The following is a 23,749-nucleotide window of genomic DNA, read 5'->3' on the forward strand; positions in this document are numbered from 1 at the left end:
GTATGGTGATTAACAATAAATAAATTTAAAAAAAAAAGAGTTTAGGGCTTCCAAAGACCAAAAAGCTTGAAAACTGCAAATCTGGAATAATTCCCCTGCCTTTTTTGTTTTTCAAGGCATTGGTTTTGGTGCAGCCAGTTGGTCCCCTTGTTTCCTCATAGGATTCAAGCTTAGCAGTTACTGAAAGGTACCATCATTGTACCCTATCAGGGGGCATGATGTCAGGTTGCCCCTTGTGTGGAGCTGCCTTGTTTGATCCCTTGGTTGACCTGGTGATAGGCAGATTATAGAGGCTGTTTTTCACTTTGTAATGAATAAGTTATCTGCTGGTAGATACTTTGCGATTTTCCTTTTTCCTATAACCAGTACCCCTTTAAAAATAGTTTTTAATTGGTTGTTGCTAGTACATGAGAATGCTGTTGATTTTTGTATGTTTTATCCAGCAACCTTGCTGAATCCTCCCATTATTTCCAATCCACTTTCTTGGATTTTCTATGTAGACAGATATTTCAGCTATAAATAAATAATGGCTGTTTTCTTTTTTCCTCCATCTTGATAGTTATTATCTATTGGGTTCACTAATATGTTCAGTATAACTTGGACAGAAGTAGTTACAACAGGAATCTTTCTCTTGTTCCTGATTTTTTTTTTTTGTCTTCTCATCATTGAGTATCACGTTTGTCACATGTTTTGGGTAGGTAACTTTTTATCAGTTTAAAAATGTTTTTTTTCCTTATTTACTAAGAGTTTGTATTGTGAAGGATGTTAAATTTTATCAAATTCTTCATTTATTGCTTCTTTTGAGACTATCATATTAAATAAAGTCCTTTCATTATTTAATATTTTCATTTACAATAATAAATTTCCTAATGGAACACCAAGTGTACATTTAAATGATTAACTCCACTTGTTGACTATTTTTAAATACACATTGTCATGTTGAATATGTCAGTATTTTATTTAGGATTTTGTGCCACTTATTAATAATTTTCCTTTCTCAATCGCTGAGGGCAGGGTCCCCATGTTATTTATCATGGTAACTCTTAGCAGGCATTCAATATGATATGGAATGAGGAACAGTTTTAGGAGAAGAATGGCCAGCCTTTGATGTCTGTGTGCTGCTTGTTGCCCTCAGTATACTTTCTTTCCTTGTCCGACACTCAGCGTAGGGAACTCCCAGACATGGTGCTTCTCCAGGGCTGGTTTGAGGAGCCAGTGGGATGGATCACCTGAAACCTGAAACTTTTTTTCATTCATTTAGTAAATAGATATGTAAAATTAGTTATAATTTCAGAGAAAGTGTTCTTTTTTTTTTTTTAAAGATTTTATTTATTTATTCATGAGAGGTAGAGAGAGAGGCAGAGGGAGAAGCAGGCTCCCTGCTCTGCGGGGAGCCCGATGCGGGACTCGATCCCAGGACCCTGGGATCATGACCTGAGCTGAAGGCAGACGCTTAACCGACTGAGCCACCCAGGTGTCCCTCAGAGAAAGTATTCTTAATGACTGCTTTGTTCTTAAAATTTTGTAAGTTTGTCTTAGTTGGTCCTTGCTAACTTGCAGCTAATAGGGTAGAGTGTGTCTTGGTTAATTTATTTCTGTTTTAGCATGCAGTTATTTACTTTGTCGAATTTGCATTTTTTTTTCCTTCTTGCTGTTGGAGTATGTCCCTGCTTTGCTAAATTTACTGGCTCAGAAGTGCTCAGAAGTGTAAAAGTACTGATAAAGTGTTAACATGTGCATACTACACTCACTCCTGTGTGAGATAGAAACAGCATGCGCAGTGCGCTGCTCGGTGGGGTAGGAGCTCCCTGGGTGTTGTATGCTAAAAATGCCAGGAAGACTTGGGCATGCCTTCTGGAGGCTGCCTAGTGGCACACCCAGGAGAATTTGTCTACACATCTCTGCAGAGGCCCAACCTTGTACTGTCGGAACTGAAACAGTGCAGTTTTGAAAACCGGATGTAGGCTGCCAGGATTTCTTAAGACTGAATTGTGGTAAAAATGGCTTAATAGCTAAGATTTTCACTCTTTCCTAACTCTTGATTTCTACACTTTTCAGAGAAATGAATCAATGCTATATCACTGGGTATATTTTAAAACCTCATCTATATGCTGCAACACAGCATAAGGAAATACTTTCCAGAAGCAAATGCAACCAAAGAGTGGTTTAGAAACTACTCACCTCTGAATCTCCAGCTGAGCGCTAATCCCCCCCAACCCCCCCAGCTCCAGAGGCACATGTGAGCCTTGAAAACAGCCAGAGACTAACTCAGAGTCCCTGGGTTCATGCTTCGTTCACATACCCAGAGCATCTGAAAGAAGCACTTTCTACCATTCCCAGTACTTACATTTGGGTATTTTCTATTTTAGTGAAATACAAAACAAGAAAAGAAATTGACTAGAAGTGGAATCTGACCTACACTAAGCTCAGCTGTTGAGCCTAATATCATGTCTTGGTGAAAGACGGACTCTGAGATACCATAATAATAATTATAATAATTCGTTTTAGAATTATTCTATATAATATAGAATATATATAAAATATTTAATAATATATATTATATAAATTATACAAACATATTATATATTCATATAATATATAATTTATATGTAAATTATCAAATAAATTTATATATTTATAAGAAATTTATATAATTTATATAATGCATATACTAATATAGTCTATATATATAATAAATATATAATATATAGAATGTATAGTATATATGTGTATATAGTATCTATAGTATATATAATATACATTTATATTTTATAATATATAGAATATACTCATGTAAAAATACTTGTCACAGTATTTTAAAGCAATATATATTATATATAGTATAGAATATTAATAATATTGCTTTAAAATACTGTGACAAGTATTTTTTATTAAGCTGGAGTTGCTGCAGCCTGTGCACTTGGATGGTCATGAGGAGGCCTGAGGATGCTGGAAGTGGGCAAGCCTGACCTGAGGCATCATGAAAGCTGGGTCTGTCACTCACTCACTGCCTGGCATAGAGCGCTGCTCAGCTTCTCTGGGTCAGAATAAACGTGCATTGTGAACAGCAGGCCTCTAGGGAGGAGTGAGGAGTTTGAGTAGCATGTCACTGGGTCCTGTAGAGTTGTGATGTCACTCAAGTGACAAGTGAGAGTCACCAACGCCTAGGCATCCTACTTCAGTGAAGGCTCCTTTGTCCAATTATTAAATAACTAAATAACTTACCTCATACTTACGTTTATGTTTCTCCCCCACCAAGTTGAGGGCATATAATGATTATTGCCCCTTTCTTCCTTTAGACCAAATCTTTTAAAACATATTAGTAAGGTTTTTAAACATAGTTTGAGAATGATTTCTTCCTGCTTCTATTGTTTCCCCACTTTCTGCTGTGGATTTCTTTCTTTGGCCTCTTTGGTATATCTACTGCTTCTGCTGGAGTGACTCTCAGGAGGTTCCTTGTTACTATCAGCTTTTTTTTCTTTACTTTTTTAAAAAATTGGGATATAATTCACATACCATAAAATTCACCATTTTGAATCAGTACAATGTAATGATTTTTAGTGAATTCACAAGGTTTTACAACAATCACCACTAATTCCAGAATGTTTCATCAGCCCTGACAGAAACCCCACACCCATTAAGCAGTCAGCCCCTAACCCAGTCTCTGGCAACCACCAGTCTACATTCTGTCTCTGTGGATTTGCCTATTGTGTGCATGTCATGTAATGGAATCCTACAGTATGTGGCCTTTGTGTCTGGCTTCTTTCACTAAGCATAACACTTTCAGGGTTCATCCATGAGATAGCATGTATCTGTACTTCATTCCTTTTTATGGTTGAATAATATTCCATTGTATGGATATACTACATTTTATATATTCATTCATCAGTTGATAGACATTTGCATTGTTTCCACTTTTTGGCTGTTAGAAATAATGCTGGTATAAACATTTGTGTGCAAGCTTTTGTATGAACATATGTTTCTTATGAACATACGTTACCATAGGCTAGGTCATATCTGCGTTTCACTTTTTGAGGAACTGCCAGACTGTTTTCAAAGGCATTGGTACCATTTTCCATCCCTACCAGTCCCATTTTTTTCTACATCTCTATCAACACTTGTTATGTTTTGCCTTTTTCCCCCTTTTTAAGTAACTTTTTTTTTTTTTTAAGATTTATTTATTTGAGAGAGAGAGCATGTGCACAAGTTGGGGGAGGGCCAGAGGGAGAGAGAGAGAATCTGAAGCAGACTCCACATTGAGCATGGAGCTGGACATGGGGCTTGATCTCACGACCATGAGATCATGACCTGAGCGAGACTAAGAGTTGGACACTTAACCAACTGAGCCACCAGGCGCCCTTCCCTCTCTTTAATGATAGCCACAGCTAATACGTGTGAAATGGTATTTCATTGTGGGTTTGATTTGCATTTTCTTAATGCCTAAAGATACTGATCGTCTTTTCATGTGCTTTTTGACCAGTGTGTCTCTTCTTTGGGTAAATACATATTCATATTCTTTGCCCATTTTTCATTGGATTATCTGTCTTTTTATTATTTCATTGCAGGAGTTCTTCATATATTCTGAATATATATATATATTTTTTTTTTTTTAGAGAGAGTGTGAGAGGGGTAGGGGGAGAAGCAGAGAGAGAGTGGGAGAGAGAGAATCTTAAGCAGACTCCATACCTAGCACAGAGCCTGATGTAGGGCTCAATCTCACCACCCTGAGATCATGACCTGAGCTGAAATTAAGAGTTGGTTGCTTAACTGACTGAGCCACCCAGATGCCCCTGAATATAAATTTCTTATCAGCTATATGATTTGCAAATATATCCTCCCATTCTGTGGGTTAGCTTTTTATTTTCTTGAGTGTCCTTTGATGCACAAAAGTTTTTAATTTTGATGGAGTCAGATTTCTCTCTTTTTTGTTGCTTGTTCTTTTGGTGTCATCTCTAAGAAACATTGCCTTACCTAAACACAGGAAGATTTGCTCCTATATTTTCTTGTAAGAATTTTATAGACTTAGCTCTTACATTTAGGTCTGATCCATTTTGAATTAATTTCTGTAGGTAGTATGAGGAAGGAGTCCAGATTCATTCTTTTGCATGTGGATATCCAGCTGTCCTAGCAGTGTTTGTTTAAAAAAAATCATTTTTTTCTTCATTGAATGATATTCACACATTTGTTGAAAATTATAAGGCTATAGATACATGGATTTGTTTCTGGACTCTCAGTGCTATTCCTCTACATGTCTATCCTTATGCCAGTACTATACTGTAGCTTAGTAGTAGGTTTTCAAACCAGGAAATGTGATTTTTCTAACTTTGTTCTTTTTCAGGATTGTTTTGGCTATTCTGGGTCCCTTGCAATTCCTTATGATTTTAGGATTAGCTTGTCCATTTCTTTTAAAAATGCAGTTGGAAGTTTGATTGGGATTGCATTGAATCTATTCATCAATTTGGGGAGTATTTCCATCTTTTCTAATTCATAAACATGGAATATCTTTCCATTTATTTAGGTCTTTAATTTCTTTCAGCAATGCTTTGTGGTTTTCAGTGTACAAATATTACATTCTGTTAAATCTATTACTAAGTGTTTTATGCTTTTTGATACTATTGTAAATGAATTTCTTTTTAAATTTCATTTTGAGATTGTTCATTACTGGTTTATAGAAATACCATTGATTTTTGTATGTTGATCTTATATCCTGCAACCTTACTGAAGTTTATCATTAGATTGCTTATTATTAGACCAAATAGTCTCTTGGGGGGGAGTTCTTTAGGGGTTTTTTATATATAATATCATGTCCTCTGCAAATAGAAATAGTTTTACTTCTTTTCTTGTTCTGGATGGCTCTTATTTCTTTCTTTGCCGTATTGTTCTGGTTAGAATCCCAAGGACAGTGTTGAATAGAAGAGTTAGAGCAGACATTCTTGTCTTGTTCTGGATGGCTCTTCTTTCTTTCTTTGCCTTATTGTTCTGGTTTGAACCTCAAGGACAGTATTGAATAGAAGAGTTAAGAGCAGACATTCCTGTTTAGTTCCTGATCTTAGGTGGGAAGCTTTCAATTTTTCACCATTAAGTATGATGTTAGCTGTAGTGATTCATAGATGCTATTTATCAGTTTGAGGAAATTCCCTACTATTACTCATTTGTTGAGTGTTTTTATCATGAAAGGGTATCAGATTTTGTTTTTTTTCTGTATTTATTGATATGACTATATTTAATTATATAAAAATATATATTTAGGGATGCCTGGGTGGCTCAGTTGATTAAGCATCTGCCTTAGGCTCAGGTCATGATCCCAGAGTCCTGGGATTGAGCCCTGCATCGGGCTCCTTGCTCAGTGAGGAGCCTGCTCCTCCCTCTGCCTGCCACTCCCCCTGTTTGTGCTCTCTCTCTCTCTCTGACAAATAAATAAAATCTTTAAAAAATAAAATATATATTATATAAATTATCATATATGTCTATAAAACTTTGTTGTGTTGATTTATTTCTTTTTGCTTTAGATTTAGTTTACTATTCTTTTACTAGATTCTTAAGGTGAAAATTTTAGTTGTTTTGAGATCTGCCTTTTTTTTTTTTTAAGCGAAGGCATTTATACCTATGAACTTCCCTCTGAGTACTGTTTTCACAACATCCTATAAGTTTTGATATATTGTATCTTAATTTTCATTCATCTCAAAGTATTCTCTAATTTTTCTTGTGATTTCTTCTTTGACTCATTGGTTTCTTAGGAGTATGTTGCTTAATATCCATAAAATATGTGAATTTCCCAAATTTCCTTGTTATTGATTTCCACTTTCATTCCATTGTGGTCAGAGAAGATATTTTGTATGATTTTTAAGCCTTTTAGATTTGTTGAGAATTGTCTTATGATCTAACATCTCATCTAACCTGAAGAATGTTTCATGTGCACTGGAGAAGAATGAGTATTCTGTTGTTGGGGTCAGTGTTATGTAGATGTTGATGTGGGGCTGCAAGTGAACAGTCAAGAAAGATTCTTGAGACATTTTTGGTGCAAAAAGGTGCTTTCTGTCTATAGGGACAGGACCTTCAGGCAGAAAGATTTACACTTTTGCTTTATGAATCTGGTGGTTATATGCTTAATGCTCAAGGGGAAGAGGACATGTAGGGAGTATTAGATCATGAATGTTTCTTCAAATTTCTACTCGTAACACTACTTTTGCAAGATTTCTCTAGTGCTTATCATTCAGTTCGATATTAACTATCAGTGAGATATACAGGCAGACATGAGACCCTTTAAGAATGTAGCAACCAGCACTTAATTTGATCCTTATCAAAATTATGCAGGCCATAGGTCAGCCTACTGGGTTAAAGGTGAACATTTTTTTGCTTCTATCCTTCATCAGATGTCTGTTAGGTCTCTGTTTTTGTGGTGGGGCATGCCTTCAACACTAAACCAGGAAGTTTAAAATTCTGCCTTAGCATTCACTTTCTGCTTATGCGGAGGTGAGATCTTAGGGCCTTCTCAGATCTTTCCTGAGATTATGCATGAGCCTATGCATGTGCCTGGTCTTATAGATTTCCAGAAAAATGTTGGAGCTTTTCAAACCCCCTGTGGATGTCTCATTCCTCAGCTTGCCCTTTTGAGCTCCCTGGCTAGTCTCTTGTTTGCCCCAGCTGCTACCCGTTACCTCAGGCAGACTGATGTTTAAAAATTCAACTAACATACCATAACATAAAGGAGAAGGCTTTAGCACTGAAAGAGACTCAATGAAGTTGAATAAAGATGAGCCTTTCGAGTGGGGGCTCTTCTAAGGTACCACTAACCAGGTCAGATTGGTTTCCCTTTGGGAATGAGGCTTTCAAAGATCTCCAGCCCCACTCTGGTCCCTCTTGTCCTGGGAGTGCATGCTGTTTTTTGGGGTTTTTTCCAAGGTTGCTGCAGAGCTGGAGAGCAGGAGATGAGACTAGAGTAAGTTAAAATGCCAGAAGATTGAGATGTTTGTCATGACTGTATGCAGCCAGAATTGCTACAAGCCTTTGGTTAACTTCCAGAGTACCCGAAAAGTTGGTTCTGACACATTTTGCCATTTTTCTCAGTTTTCATGGAGGGGAAAACTTCTGGAGGTCCTTACTCTGCCATTTTCACTGGCATCACTGATAAAGGAAAGACATTAGGGTTTGAAGCCAACGGCCAAGAAAGAATTCTTGAGATGTCTTTGGTGCAAAAAGGTGGTTTTATTAAAGCATGGGGACAGGACTTGTGGGCAGAAAGAGCGGCACTGGGGTCATGAGGAGTGACCCATTATGTACTTTCAAGTTGGGAGGGGGTTAGGGATGGCGTAAGCCTCCCAGGTATTTTGGAAACAAGGTTTCCAGGATCCTGAGGGGGCTAGCTATTGTTGGGAAAAGGTTATTTATTATTGTTTAGTAAACCCTCGGTCATGAGACCCTTCAGATGTATATGCTTGGAGGATGATTGCCAACATGTATCTTGGTGGAGGTGGGGGGGTTTGAGATAAAGGAAGTTTCCAAAGGAATTTTTATGTTAAAGTAGACTTACAGCATCCTGGGGGTTGGGCCTAACTTTGCCTTTTGCCCTTTGCAAAGTATTAACATGGAGGCAGCTGAGTTCCTAGAGGAAGGTCACTCTGCCTGTTGCAAGGACTTGTCAATGGGCTGTAAATAGTGAGGAAATTTAATAATTTTTCTTTGCCTTTGTTTCCCACATCATTACCACCTTCAGTTTTTTAATGGGGTCCTGGGGTACCCATGTTGTGAGGGGGCAGTCATGTAAGGTTTCTAATAGTGATGTTGAATCATTTCTTTTCAGTTGATCAAGAACAAACATCTTTAGCTTTGCTGTTATTATGTAATAATTCAATGATTTGGCACAATGAAATGAGTAGCTAAATCATTTTTTCATTCTTTCAGGGATTTAAAATATAAAATTGCTTTTGAATTTATGTAAATTCTGTTGTTGAGAAGAAGAAATTGGGAGGAATTCTGAGATTTTTTTTTTGGTTGGAGGCCAGTGCCTTGGGTAGTATTGCAAGATGTTGTTCCTATTACATGATATTAAAACAATGCCTGTTTTCTTCTTGTGGTTTACATTTTCAGGGCACCTTTGATGATTACTTGGAATTATTCCTTCAGTTTGGTTATGTGAGCCTTTTCTCCTGTGTTTACCCATTAGCAGCTGCCTTTGCTGTGTTAAATAACTTCACTGAAGTTAATTCAGATGCCTTAAAAATGTGCAGAGTCCTCAAACGGCCATTCTCAGAACCTTCAGCCAATATTGGTGTATGGCAGGTAATTATATGAGAAAAAATTATTCCTTTCGGAAAAAAAATAGCAAAATGGGGCCTTATGATTAAAAATAAAAGTGCTAAGGAGAGATTTGGGAAAACTGGATGTTATCCCTTTTTTTGCCACAAACTAGCTGTGTGACTTAAGACAGTTATTAACTTTTTCTGGACCTTGCTTTCCTTGTTTTTAAAATTAGAGGATGGGGTGGGGGAGGTAAATTATAATTTCTATTACCCCTTTGAGATGTAAAATTCTGATAGTTTAGTAAAGTATCCAGCTGGGATTCCACCCGCTGGGTGATAATGAGGCCCTCCCCCTGCAATGTCAGTGCAAATCATGTTAGGAGCCTGGACTTCCACACTCACCCAGCAGTCATGAGGTTCCCTTTCCAGTTTCTGCTGAGATGATCTCAGATAAAGCGTAATGGAGAGTCAGACCTTTCTCTACCACCCAGCACAGCAGAGGCCACATGGGAGTGCACATGAGGCATTTGTACCCCTCCAAGCAAGAGGTTTCAGTGTGGGGGTTAGCAGGAAGCCAGAATTCTGATCCCTGTCCAGCAATAATAAGGATCCCATCCCCCACCTTGGGGGTCAGTGGTGTCCAAATGGGCAACCTAACAAGATGTTGTCCCTTCTTTCCCTGCTGGAGTGGTGTTAGAAGAACCAACTAAAACAAAAGTTTTAAATAAAGAGTAGAATCTTATAACACCCAAAATGTCCAGGCTTCTATTAAAAAATCATCATACCAAGAACCAGGATGATACCAAAAAAAAAAAAAAAAAAAAGGTGATGCAGTCAGTAGATGCCACCATCAAGGTGACAGATGTTAGAAATATCAGACAAAGATTTTAAAGCAGCCTTGATAAAATGAATACACCTAAAACAGATGGAAAAATAGAGTATCTCAGCAAAGAAATAGAAGATATAAAGGAGAGGCAAATAGGGCAAATAGATATTTTAGAAGTGGAAAATATAATTTAAAAACTCAGTGGATGAGTGCAGTAGCAGTAGCAGAATGGAAGGAGTAGAGGAAAAGCAGAAACTGGAAAATAGAGCAATAGAAATGATTCAGTCTGAGTAGCAGAGAAAAAAATAGATTGACAAAGTAAATACAACCTCAGAGACCTGCGTGGCTATAACAAAAGATCTAATGTTCCTGCTGTCGGTGTCCCAGAAGGAAAGAAGAAAGGAGGGGCTAAAAAATATTGAAGTAATAGTGGCCAAAACTTTTTGATTTGGCAATAGAACTAAAACTACAGATTCAAGAAACTGAGTGAATTGAAAACAGAATAAGCCCCAAAAAGTCCATGCCAAACACATTGTAATTAAACGTATGAAAACTAAAGACAAAGAAAAACTTGAAAGCTCCAAGAGAGACATGACATGCTATCTACCTATAGGGGAAGACAATTAGAATGACAGCCAGTTTCTCATCAGAAACCGTGGAGGCCGGAGTAAAGTGGCATAGTATTGTTCAAGTGCTTAAAGAAAAGTACTGTTAATACAGAATCCTATATTCAGAGAAAATACCCTTCGGGAATGAAGGGAAAATCAAAACACTCTCAGATGAAGGAAAACTAAGAGAATTTGTTGCCAGAAAACCTGTCCTAAAAGAATAGCTAAAAGAAGTTCTTTAAACTTAAGGAAATGATAAAAGAACTGACCTAGGAACATTAGGAAGAAAAACCACAGTAAGCAAAAATACGAGTAAACATAGTAGACTTTCCCAGTCTTGAGTCTTTAAAGTTATATTTGACAATTGAAATAGAAATTATAACACTATCTAATGATTCTAAATATATGTAGAGAAAATATTAAGAAAATCCTGTACAGAATGGTAAAGGGAGGTGAGGTTTCTCTACATCACTCAAACTGATAAATGATGACACAAGTAGACTGAATATGTATAAATAGACAGTCCCCAACTTACAATGGTTCAAATTATGATTTTTTGACTTTACAACGGTGTGAAAACAATACATATTCAGTAGAAACCATACCTCAAATTTTGAATTTAGATCTTTTCCCAAGCCAGTGGTATGCAGTATAATCCTCTCTCCTGATGCTGGGCAGCAAGCTGCAGCTCCCAGTTAGCCACATAGTCACAAGGGTAAACAGCCGATACACTTAGAACCGTCTATACCCACACAACCATTCTGTTTTTTTACTTTCAATACAATGTTCAACAAATCACATGAGCTATTCAACACTTTATTATAAAACAGGCTTTGTGTTGATTTTGCTGAGTGTTCTGAGTATGTTTAAGGTGAGCTAGTCTAAGCTATGATAATTCAGTAAGTTAGGTATATTAAATTCATTTTTGTCTTATGATATTTTTAGCTTACAGTGGGTTTTTTGGGACATAAGTCCTCCTAGGTCAAGGAAGATCTACACAGACACACAATGTGTAATGAATGTAATATATATTACATATATAAAGCATATATATATATAATCATATATGTATATAATATAATGCTTAGAGCAACCACTAAAAAGCTATATAAAAGATACACTCAAAAACAGATAAATCAAAATGTATTTCTAAAAGATGTTCAAATAACCCACAGTAGGGCATGAAAAATAAAACACAGAAATGAAAATACAGAGGGAACAAACAGAAAACAAAGAAATGGCAGACTAAAGTCCTAACATATCAATAATTATATTAACTGTAAAAGGTCTAAAGGTACCAGTTAAAGACAGATATTGGTAGAGTGGATTAAAACACATAACCCAACTATATGCTGTCTGTAAGAAATTGAGTTCAAACATAATGGTATAAGCAGGGTAAAGGTAAAAGGAGAAAAAAAAAGCCATGTATGGAAATATTAGAAGAAAGCAAGAGTGGTTATATTAATGTTATATTAGTTAATATATTAATTATAACATATAATTATAATTAATGATATACTAATTAATATAATAATATTATGTTAATAATAAAATAGACTTCAGAGCAAAGAAAATTACTAGAGAGGAACATTTTACGATGATAAAAGGGTAAAATTACCAAGAAGACATAGCAATCTTAATGTGTATGCCCTGAACAACAAAGTTTTAAAATATGTGAACCCAAAATTTATAGAACTAAAAGGAGAAATAGATAAATCCACAATGATAGTTGGAGACTTCAACATTCCTCTCTCAACAGTTGACAGAACAAGAGATAGAAAGTCATCAAGGGTATAGAAGAACTCAACACCACCACCATCATCAGATAACAGAATCTAATCCATGTTACAGAGCACTCTGCTCAACAATAGTAGAGTACACATTCAAGTGCTTACAGAACATTCATCCTGGGGAAACAAACTTTAAAAATTGAAATCATATATAGTATGTTCTCTGAAGTGGAATCAAACTAGATCAGTAATGTAAAGATAACAGGACAATCTCTAAACACTTGAAGACTAAATGACATTTCTTAATCATGGGTCAAAGAAGAAGTGTCAAGTGGACTCAAAAGACATCGAAAACAAAAAGACAGCATATCAAAGTTGGTGAGACACCACTAAAGCAGTGGTGACAGGGAAATTTGTAGCACTAAATGCATACATTGGAAAAGAAGAAAATGTTTGAAACACTAATCTAAACGCCTACTCAGGAAACTGGAAACAAAGAACAAAAGAAACCCAAAAGCAGCAGAAAGGAGAAACTAAAGATAAGAGTACAAATTGATGAAATGAAAAACAGAAAAATAATAGAGAAGATTAATGAAATAAAGAGTTGATTCTTTGGAAAGATCAATATAGTTGGTAAACCTCTAGCAGGACTAAAATGAGAAAGAAGAGACAACCATTATAAAAATGAAACAACAGGTATCACTATAGACCCTTCAGATATCAAAAGTATAAAAGGGAATGTTATGAGCAACTCTACATATATAAATTTGACAACTTGGATGAAATGGACCAATTCCTCCAAAACACAAACTACCACAACTCGCCCAATATGAAATAGATCATTTGAGTAGCTCCATAACTGTAAGGAAATTGAATTTGTAATAACAAATTTCTAAAAAAGAAATGCCATGGCCCAAATGATTTCACTGGCAAATTCTATCATTTAAAGAAGAATTAATACCGATTTTACACAATTTCTTTCAGAAACAGAGGAGGAGGGCATATTTCCCAATTCATTTTATGAAGCTGGTATCAGTGTGATAGAAAACCAGACAGAGTTCAAAAAAGGAAAACAACAAACCAATATCCCTTGTGAATAAATATACAAAACATCTTAATAAACTATTAGCAAATATAATTCAGCAATCTATATAAAGAAGTATAGACCATGACAAGTAGCATTTAGTTCAGGGATGCCAGCCTCGTTCAATATTAGAAAATTAATCAGTGTAATCTACCATATTCATAGTCTGCATGGTTATATCAATCAGTATATTTAAAGCATTTGACAGAATCCAGCATTCATTTTTGAAAACTCAAAAATAGAAACGGGGGTATTTCTTGATAAGGAACATCTATTTTTTTAAAAAACCTAAAGCTGACATCATACTTATTGGTGAAAGACTGAATGCTTTCATTCTAAGATTAGGAACAATGCAAGGAGATCCACTGTCACTAGATTGAACATAGTACTACAAGTTCTAAGTAGCATAATAAGGCCAGTAATGTCTCCAGTTTACCAGTGAGGTGTCTAGCTGACCTCAGGTGTATGAACAAATCCAGTCAAAGTCAGCTGAGACCAGAATTGCTGGGATGAGCATATCCTAAATTGTCCACCCACAGAATCAGAGTTAAATAAATGGCTGTTTGAAGCCACAGAGTTTGGGGTTGTTGGTTATGTAGTAATAGCTAACTGATAAAGGAAGACTCAGTACTTGTAATATATCAGTTCTCCTTTAATTTACAAATTAATCTACAGATTAATTCACAAATGTAGCACTATCCCAGCCAAAGTTTTTCTTTTAACTAGGTAAACTTATTGTCAAGTTCTCAGGGAAAAATAAGTGAAATAGAATAGCAAGAAAACTCTAAAGAAGAAAAGGGACACTTACCACATGTTAATACTTATTATATAAGTTCAGTTATTAAAGTAGAGTGGTACTGGTGCATTAGTAGACAGTCACACCAGTGGAACAGAATAAAAAGTCCAGAAATGCATTATATGGTATAGGTGAAATCTCAGTTCAGTAGCGGAAACAATTGTCCATTAATAGCATTTAGATAACTAGGTCTCCAGATAGGGGGGAAAAGTTTGCTCTTCTAAAGTTAAAAGAAGACAAAACAGGACACAGAATGGGAGAAAATATTCATAATACAGATGTCTTCCAGAGGACTTGTATTCAGATTAAGAATTCTTACAACTCAATAAGACATTTCAGCCAATAAAAACATGGACAATGATTTGAAGGAGTACTTCACCAAAAAAATATGCGAATCATACGTATATGATTTCAATTATATGGCATCCTAGAGCATACAAACTAATTTATAGTGACAAAAAGCAGATCAGTGTTTGTTTGGGGCCAGGTGTGAAGAGAAGGATAGATTACAAAGGATCATGAGGAATCTTTTGGGGGAAATGGAAATATTCTGTATTTTGTTTGTGGTAGTGATTTCACAGGTAAATACATCTATCAAAACTTGATGAAGTGTATACCTTCAGTGGATGCAGTTTATTACACAAATTATAATTCAGTATAACTGTATTTGAAAATCACATTTTATGATAAATGTATTAAAAGTGCAGGAAGACAGGCAGTCTTATATGCTGCTGATAGGGTGAACTGGTCAACCCTGTGGGGTGCAGCTTGGCATATTTGTCAAAATTATGAATGCATGGTACCTTTGACTCAGGTAATCCATGTTTAGGAATTTATCCTAATTCCACACTTGTTAAATGATGTATTTACATGAAAACTAATTGGAGCATTGTTTGTAATAGCAACTAATGCCCACCAATAAGGAAAGAGTAAAATAAATTCTGATACATCTATGCAATAAAATATTTAAGCAGTTGTGACAAAGAATGAAGGAATTCTTTGAGTTCTGATGTAGAATATTCTTCAGGACATTTTAAGTGACAAAAGCAAGGGACCTGACATTAAGGGTAAGAAAGGGTATATACAGTCAAGTTTGCTTATATTTGTATATAAAGTATGTGTGTGGAAAGGTACAAAAGAAATATAATAATAGCGATCATTTTGTAGGGAGAACAGGAACTGGTGAGAAGGGGGGAAGGCGTACACGAGGGCAAGGAGACTCTTCACTTTATACTTAGAGTGTTTTGGTTCTGAGCTATGTGAATATAATTATTAAAAAATGAATAAATAAAAAATTTAAGTTATTTAAAAAGAAAGTAAATAAAGTCCAGAGTAGGTTTGTTGTAAAGAAAACTATGGAAAAACAATTAGATTACACAAAGGATTCCTAAAATAAAAGATAGCAGAAATTCTCCATGAGACAAGAAATTTATTCAGTTTGGATCTAATCGTGTTTCATTTTGCTTCTTTTAAAATTCTAATTTCTGGGGCTCCTGGGTGGCTCAGTTGGTTAAGTGTCTGCCTTCGACTCAGGTCATGATCCTGGGGTCCTGGGATTGAGTCCCTCATTGGGCTCCTTGCCCAATGGAGAGCCTGCTTCTCCTTCTGCCTGCCTCTCCCACTGCTTGTGCTCTCTCTCTCTCTGACAAATAAATAAATAAAATCTTTAAAAAATTTTTTAATTTTAATTTCTAATAGTAATTGTATTTCTTAGAATTAGTGGGACATTTTTCTGATTTTTTTTAAATTAAAATGCAGTTGACATGTAGTGTTACATTTGTTTCAGGTATGCAACTTAGTGACTGGATAAGTCTATACGTTATGCTGTGCTCCCCACAAGTTAGCTACCATCTGTCCCCATACAATGCTGTTACCACTGACTGTAATCCCTACGCTGTGCCTTTCATCCCCATGACATCTTCATTCTGTAACTGGAAGCCTATATCTCCCACTCCCAGTGGTTAAGTTATTAAGTAGTGGTCAAGTGTTACACATTAAAGGAAAGAGCGAGCAACCAAGCAGTGGTCACAACATTTCCACAGTCAGTTCTCAGTACTGTGCTCCGTGAGACTCCTCATGGGACCTTGGATCAGGTTGTTAAGTAGCTCAGCGGGGCATCTGTATTTTTCTAAAGTCCCACAAATAAATGCCACTAGAAAAGGATCACTGTTACGGTGCTTCAGGTATAGCTGAACCAGATGTGGTATGTGATGTGTCAAAGTAGGGCAGTCACAAAATAAATTCTATTTGAAATCATAGTGAAACATTTTTTCTGGTGGCCCCATTTTAGATTCCCTATAGATATGAGTAGAGTAACTTGAACAGCGTACTCCTCTAGGATGTATTCCAAATTCTCAGGTCCCTGGCCACCTCCAGTTGGGAAGGTAGAACATACTGCTTTGGCTATTCAAGCCAAAAGTATCTAAAATACCTTATAACAGTGTGGCTTTTTTAAGCTAAAGAAAATCACAGCATTATAGAGAAAAAGCTTAAAATGTACTTGGAATATTTAGAACAGGGGAAAGGCTTTTCCTTTGATTTTGGATAATACAAAAAAAGGATGAGGAAATATGGAAGAGGTCATTGTGGTTTTTAATTTCACATTTTTTTTCACTTTTAGCTGGCTTTTGAAACAATGAGTGTCATATCTGTGGTCACCAACTGTGCTCTAATTGGAATGTCACCACAAGTGAACGCCCTCTTCCCAGAGTCAAAATTGGACCTCATTTTGATTGTAGTAGCAGTGGAGGTAAGTGAAAATTTAAACCTATTTTAAATAGTCTCCACATCAGATGCCTCTGTTAAAGCAGAGATGACCTAAAGCAGTGATGTCCCCGACTGTCAATGACTAGCAATTTGGTGACATGCATTTCCTGGTTCAGGTAATGGAGAGACCTGAGGTTTGAGGCTGTGCGTTCCTGGTTGTTGCCCAGGTATGAAAAAGTCACCATGGTGTGGATGGGAAAGTGACCTTTCCAGCCATTCTACTGACCTGTCTAATGCTGAGTAGATAAATCCTATTTGAAGTAGATTTCTGTAGATTTAATATTTTTTTTAGTCTCTTCGAGGGATCTGTCATACCTACTTTCTTATTAAGCAAATCCTAAGAAATGCTTTTTGATTAACAGTTTAAATTTCATTAGCAACAGGTGTAGAATTCATTGTGAAACTAAAACACCAAAATGTAATGTATAACAGGAAGACTCATAATTTCCCATGCAAAGTACAAGTAGGCTGTTTGTGTACTTTTCAGGTTTTCATTTTATCATGTTTCTGAATATAGCTTACTGTAACATTTTAAAAATTCAGTACTGACCAATTGGAAAGGGAAGAATTTGCAGGAATTTTTTTATTGCTAGTGATTATTATTGTCAGGAAGATTCTGACCTTTCATTTTTAGATATTTGAAAAATAGAACAGTTGTGGAAAGTTATTAAAGCAGAATTTAGCAGGATTATAGAGCAGCCCTAAGGCCTCAGGCCTGAGGGCTGACTAGAAATGAAACTGGACTTGTACATTTCCAGTAGTGGCTAAAGAAATAGACTGTGCTTTGCTGTATTTACTCTTCCTGTGTATTTAATAGGAATCTGTGTTCATGGTAGATGCTATATGCAGAATATGCATTTGGAGAATGATTTTAGACAGCAGTGAGTAGGAGGGAAAGGGAATGGCTCTAGCAGAGAAAAGTAGGTCTGTTTTGAATTTTAAGAGTTGAATAGGATTTTGGAGAGCTATTTGCAAGGCTGATTTCTCACCTGTGTGAGAGATCAAAGCAGATATCTTAGACAGGGGATGGCCAGCTGCCCAGGCTCATAGCGTACCTTCTTGATAGAGGATATGGCCCTTAACTTTGCCAATACATCCAGAGTTAATTAGGCTTTAGGGACTGACTTACACTTAAAACTAATGAGACTCACAAAGGACTGACCAGAATGCCAGGCAATTAATTTACCATAAGGAGATCTTTCCCAATGACTTTAACAGTTGTTTTCTTAGAAGATACCCTGGTAAAGTGGGAACCACAGCAAGAGGAGTATGTCTTGAGAGGCAAGGAAATGGAAAGCCTGAAAACCATCCCTTCCCCCAAATTGAGCAGAGCTCTGCTGTGAGCTAGTGCTGGGTGTGTTCACTGCCTACCTCTTGATTTTGCCTTCACTTTCTCTAGATTTCTGGTCATTCCAGTGTTCTGTATATTCCCAATGCTACTGCTTTCTTTTGTACTTGGTGATGCCTTAACATCAGATATCCAGGGCCTGGCTCTTCTCACTTGATTTGGGAGATTGCCTGGCCTACGGGAGTGTTCTTGCAGATGGCACTCCTCCAGGGGTTTGCTGGCCTGCGTGGGGTGGGGCCACAGTATTTCTGTGGTGTTTGGTTAGAGTGTCTAAAAGTTTGGTCTTGCTTGGCTGCCCCTGTGCTGGCCCTTTGACTAGAGAGCAGGCTTTCTTGCTTGTTTTTTGTCTGTGCCCATTGGCATTTCTGGTTCTGCTCCCTCAGCCCTTAGTCTGGCACATACGAGGTAAAGAGGAATCCCTGGGAACTCACCTCCATGAGCTCCTTAGGGTCCTGGGGTCCCTGGTGAGTCTGCTTTCTTCTTTCTACCCTTCAGAGTTTTCTTATGTTTATTTTATGTATAATGTCCATGGCTTTTAGTTGTACTTAGCAGGAGGAGTAGTGGCAAGTACTTCTATTCCATTTTCCCAGAAGCAGAAGTCCTCACTTTTTTATTCCTTTTTTTTTTTTTTTCCCTTTTTAGCTTAGGAACTTTGCACTTACAAAGTCCTTTCTTTGGGCCTAGATAGCACACTTTAATTCCTGAGGTCCCAGCTCAGATGTCACTGGGCTCCCAGCCTTTTCTGATCCCTCCATCTCCGCTGGATCTCTTCTGTTGGTCTCTCAGGAAGCCTTGATTGGCCTTCCTCACGGTGATTATCCCACTTAATTGCCTTGCATTTTCTGGTAGTCGTGTTTATGTAACTAACGTCTGTTTCTCCTGTGCACTGTCAGCTTCAGAACAGCAGGGATGATGTCGACTTTTCTATCCAGTAAATCAAACTACTAGTGAGCTAGAATAGTAACTAAAACATGGTAGGTAAGCATTTCAGTGTTGACACGAATGTGGAATTAATAAATTAAGCTTTTAGAAAGGGAAATGGGCATTTCTTTTTTTATTTAAAAAGGAAAAAATAGATATTGTTCTTTTTTGATAAATTTATATTCAGTATTATATGACTATATTTGTGTATAACATTTTCTAAGTTCTACTTATAGAACACAAAGTGGCAAGTGCTCATTTTTTTTATTCCTTAATTAAATTATACTCAGTATTGAGAACTTCTATGTATATGACACTGAATCTGGTGCTAAGGAAAGACAAAGCTGTCTTTTTATTTTTGTCCTCAAGAACTCTGCTTCTTAATGTAGCTGAGAAGATGTGCACATTTTACACACACACACACACACATACACACACACATGTATGCAGATCCCCATAAACAGACATGGTTAAATACTTCTACTAGAGATGCAACTAGGAGGTAGAAATTACACACCAAGTCAATGATCTGTGGTAACATGGAGGAGAATCAGGAATAGCATTCAAAGACAGGAGGCCCTTTGCTGTCTTTCTTCTTCCTTTGGTGAGGCCTGAGGCCTCCTTATGACATATTTTGGGAAAGCTTGGATGTGAGTTAATCCTGATTTCCCAGAGCAGTTTAAAAGGCAGTTTCTTCCATGCTAGTAGAGACTTCTCACTGAATTCTGAGTGTAATCTACTCCTAAGTTAAGGATACCTGGCAACCTGAGGGTGAGAGACAAAAGCACAGCCACAGGCTGATTTAGAGTCAGTCATGACGTAGAAGAAAGTTTTCAGCTTAGAATTAATCCACGGGGCGCCTGGGTGGCTCAGTCGTTAAGCGTCTGCCCTCGGCTCAGGTCATGATCCCAGGGTCCTGGGGTCGAGCCCCGCATCGGGCTCCCTGTCAGCGGGGAGCCTGCTTCTACCTCCCACTCCCCCTGCTTGTGTTCCTGCTCTCACTATCTCTCTCTCTGTCAAATAAATAAAATCTTTAAAAAAAAAAAATTAATCCACATAGGCCAGAATGCCAGCAACGTTTTAGGCTATTTCATTACCAGCTAGACTTACACCTCTGGGCAAGAAGTATTTCCTTTGGTTACCAAGATTAAATCCTTATAAGATAAAAGTGATCTTTTTTTGTGTATTGGTTTTTTTTTAACAAGATAACTCATTAGAATGTTATCAGTATTTATTAATATAGAGATCATTACTAATACTGAGATCACCCAGAGTTAAGTCAAAGGGTGAGGGGGTGTGAAGAGATGGTAACTAAATGTATACTGCTCCTTTCATTTATTTTTATTGTGATAAAGTAAGCATAACATGAAAAAGTAACCTCTTTAAAAATTTTTAACTGTGGTAAAAAACACGTAATATGAAATTTACCCTCAACTATTTTAAGTGTACAGTTCAAGACATTAACTATTCAAGACATTAACTATTATCTATTAAACAATAACTACACCCCCCCCCCCCATTCTCCAGCCCCGGTAACCACCATTCTGCTTTTGTTCCTATGATTTTGATTACACTAGGAATCTCATATAACGGAATCACCCAGTATTTGTCCTTTTGTGTCTAGGTTGTTTCCCTTAGCATAAGGTCTTTAAGGCTCATCAGTGTTATAGCATGTGTCAAAATTTCCTTCCTTTTTAAGACCGAATGGTAGTCCATTGTATGTATATACCACATTTTATTTATTCATTCATCAGTCAATGGACATTCGGGTTGCTTCTGCATTTTGGCTATTGTGAATAAAGCTGCTGTGAACATGCATATACAAATAATCTGTTTGAGTCCCTGTTTCACTTCTTTTGAGTATATAGCCAGAAACAGAATTTCTGGATTGTATGGTAATTCTGTGTTGAATTTTTTGAGGAAATAACATACCATTTTCCATAGTAGCTACACCATTTTACGTTCCCATCAGCAATGCACAAGTGTTCCAATTTCTCCACATCTTTGTCAACACTTGTTATTTTCTGTTGTTTTTTTTTTTTTTAAACAATAGTTACCCTAATGGGTATAAGGTAGTATCTCATTATAGTTTTGTTTTCCATGATAACCAGTGATGTTGAGCATTTTTCGTGTGCTTTTTGGCCATTTGTGTATCTTTTTTGGATATCTGTTCAAGGTCTTTGCCTATTTTTGAATTGGGCTGTTTTTTGGTTGTTGATTTGTAGGGGTTTTTTATATATTCTGGATACCAATCCCTTATTAGATGTATGACTTGTAGATATTTTCTCTCATTCTGTGGGTTACCTCTTTACTCTGTTGATACTGCCTCTTGATGCACAGAAGTCCAATTTTTCTACTTCTTCCTTTTTTTGCCTGTGCTTTTGGTGTCATATCCAAGAAATCATTGCAAAATCTAATGTCATGAAGCTTTTGCCCTATGTTTTCTTCCAGGAGTTTTATAGTTTTAGGCCTTAAGTTTAGGTCTTTGATATATTTTAAGTTAATTTTTGTATATAAGTGTCCATATTCCTTCTTTTGCATGTGGATACCCAGTGTTCCCAGCATCATGTTGAAAAGACTCTCCTTTCCCCAGTGAATGGTATTAGCACCCTTGTTGAAAATCATTTGTGAGGGCTTATTTCTGGACTCCCTATTCACTTCCATTGGTCTATATGTCTGTCTTTTTTTAAACCACTTTATTGATGTGTGATTGACATACAGAAAGTGGTACATATTTAATGTATACAACTTGATGAGTTTGGTGGTAAGTATACATCTGTCTTTATGTCAGTTACCACACTGCTTTTATTACTGTAGCTTTGTAGTAAGTTTTCAAATCAGGAAGTGTGAGACTCCCAACTTTGTTCTTTTTCAGGGCTGTAAAAGATTGTTGTGGCTATTCAGGTGTATGTTCGTTTTAATGTGCTTGTAATAACTGAAGCTACTTACTGATTTTTTTAAAAATTCTTGGGTTTTTAAAAAAACCAAGCTGGGTTTATATTGGCACAGATTGGTATTAAAATAAGTCTTCCTTTTCTACCACAGTAGTATATTTGAAAATTTATTTGTTTTTATTTTATTACTTTCTTCCTATTGCAAGGACCCCACCTTTGTTTTCTAAATTGAAAATTTTGTGTGTTAGAACAAAATCTAGCTCAGAGAAAGTGTTAGAAGTAACCAAAAAATTAGTAAGTTAGCTAGTTTTATTTTAGTGTTGCTGAGACCTGAGCTAATGCCATCTGGTCTTGTAATGAATCCAAAAAGTAGAAAGTTTAATATAAATTAGAAAGTATGCTTTTTTTGGTTTATTACAATACAAGTTTGTAAAATCATACTGAAATTCTAATTCAGAATGTTACAGAAGTTTCACTAAAACCATCCATGGGTCAAATTAACATGTTTCTGTGTGTAAGATTTTTCTTTTTGATCTGTAGATGTGTTTTCAAACAAGGAAGTAAAATCTTAAAATTATATTTAATATTGTGTTTTTTCCCAGAATCAAAGTAAAGTATCAGTATTAAGTATTGAGTTTTAAAAAATGTTTTGCCAGTAGAACATTAAATTAACAGCATATATTCATTCATGGCCCCTAAAAGAGTAGAAATTTCACTAATTCAAAACCTAATAAATAAGCCATAAATAAAGTAAATTCTTGTGCAAATTTTTAGCATCTTGATGGAAACAGCAATTTTAAGAGATCTTATTTTAGTTATTTTCACCAAATTAAGTAACATCTAAAATATATTTATGTGATTAGAATTTGTTAACAAGAGACTTAGAAAATGTAATAGTCTTATAAAGCTGGTGTTGAGAGTATTCTCACAATTTAAATTGTGGATAAAGTTTTTCTGGTTCAAACTTTTGAAGCCAGGAAACTTTAATTTTATTTAATTTTTGAATCTTCAGGGGTTTTTTTGTTTTGTTTTGTTTTTAAAGCTTGACATAGTGCAGCATAAAATTCAGTTAAAGGCAAAAATGGTCAGTACTGTATGCTGGTAAGCAAGCACCAGGTCATATGTCACAACTTTTGTGTATTTACTGCCATCTAGTGTTTACTTTAAAAACTAAGGATACAAACACTATTTTTATTGGTAAAATGTTACAAAAAATTTTTATGGGCTGATCAAAAGAATAGCCTGCCAATGTATGAAACCATGGGAAAATTCCATTTTCTAGGTTAAAAATAGCCAGGTAATGGCTGTGTTATAGCTCAGCCCACAAGATTAAATCAACATCCAAGTAAGTTCTTTTAAATAATAATCATTATCCTCACTTTTGAGGCAAATTTAATTTACTTCTTGGATGTAATTTCAAACAAAGGATCACTACTGTTTGTTTTTTGCAAAGGATCACTACTTTAAATGAGGAATCACACAAGAACTCCAATTCCTAAAAAATAGAAATGACCTAAAATCTCTAAATATCACATGT

The 23,749-nt window shown here is 36.1% G+C and overlaps 1 protein-coding gene across 4 annotated transcripts in view; it reads left to right on the forward strand.

Annotated features, from left to right (window-relative positions):
* ANO10 (anoctamin 10) overlaps positions 1-23,749 on the forward strand; it is a 222,535-nt gene that overhangs the window by 45,204 nt on the left and 153,582 nt on the right. For 3 of the 4 annotated variants that reach the window (XM_034991205.1, XM_034991210.1, XM_034991196.1), the window contains exons 10-11: positions 9,088-9,279; positions 16,904-17,032. In XM_034991205.1, coding sequence (XP_034847096.1) covers positions 9,088-9,279; positions 16,904-17,032 — 321 coding nt within the window. The remainder of the gene's footprint in view (positions 1-9,087; positions 9,280-16,903; positions 17,033-23,749) is intronic. The other variant, XM_034991216.1, reaches the window with a different exon arrangement.

The sequence above is a fragment of the Mirounga leonina genome, unplaced genomic scaffold (assembly GCF_011800145.1).
Source record: "Mirounga leonina isolate KUSES-001 unplaced genomic scaffold, KU_Mleo_1.0 Mir_115, whole genome shotgun sequence".
Taxonomy (NCBI): domain Eukaryota; kingdom Metazoa; phylum Chordata; class Mammalia; order Carnivora; family Phocidae; genus Mirounga; species Mirounga leonina.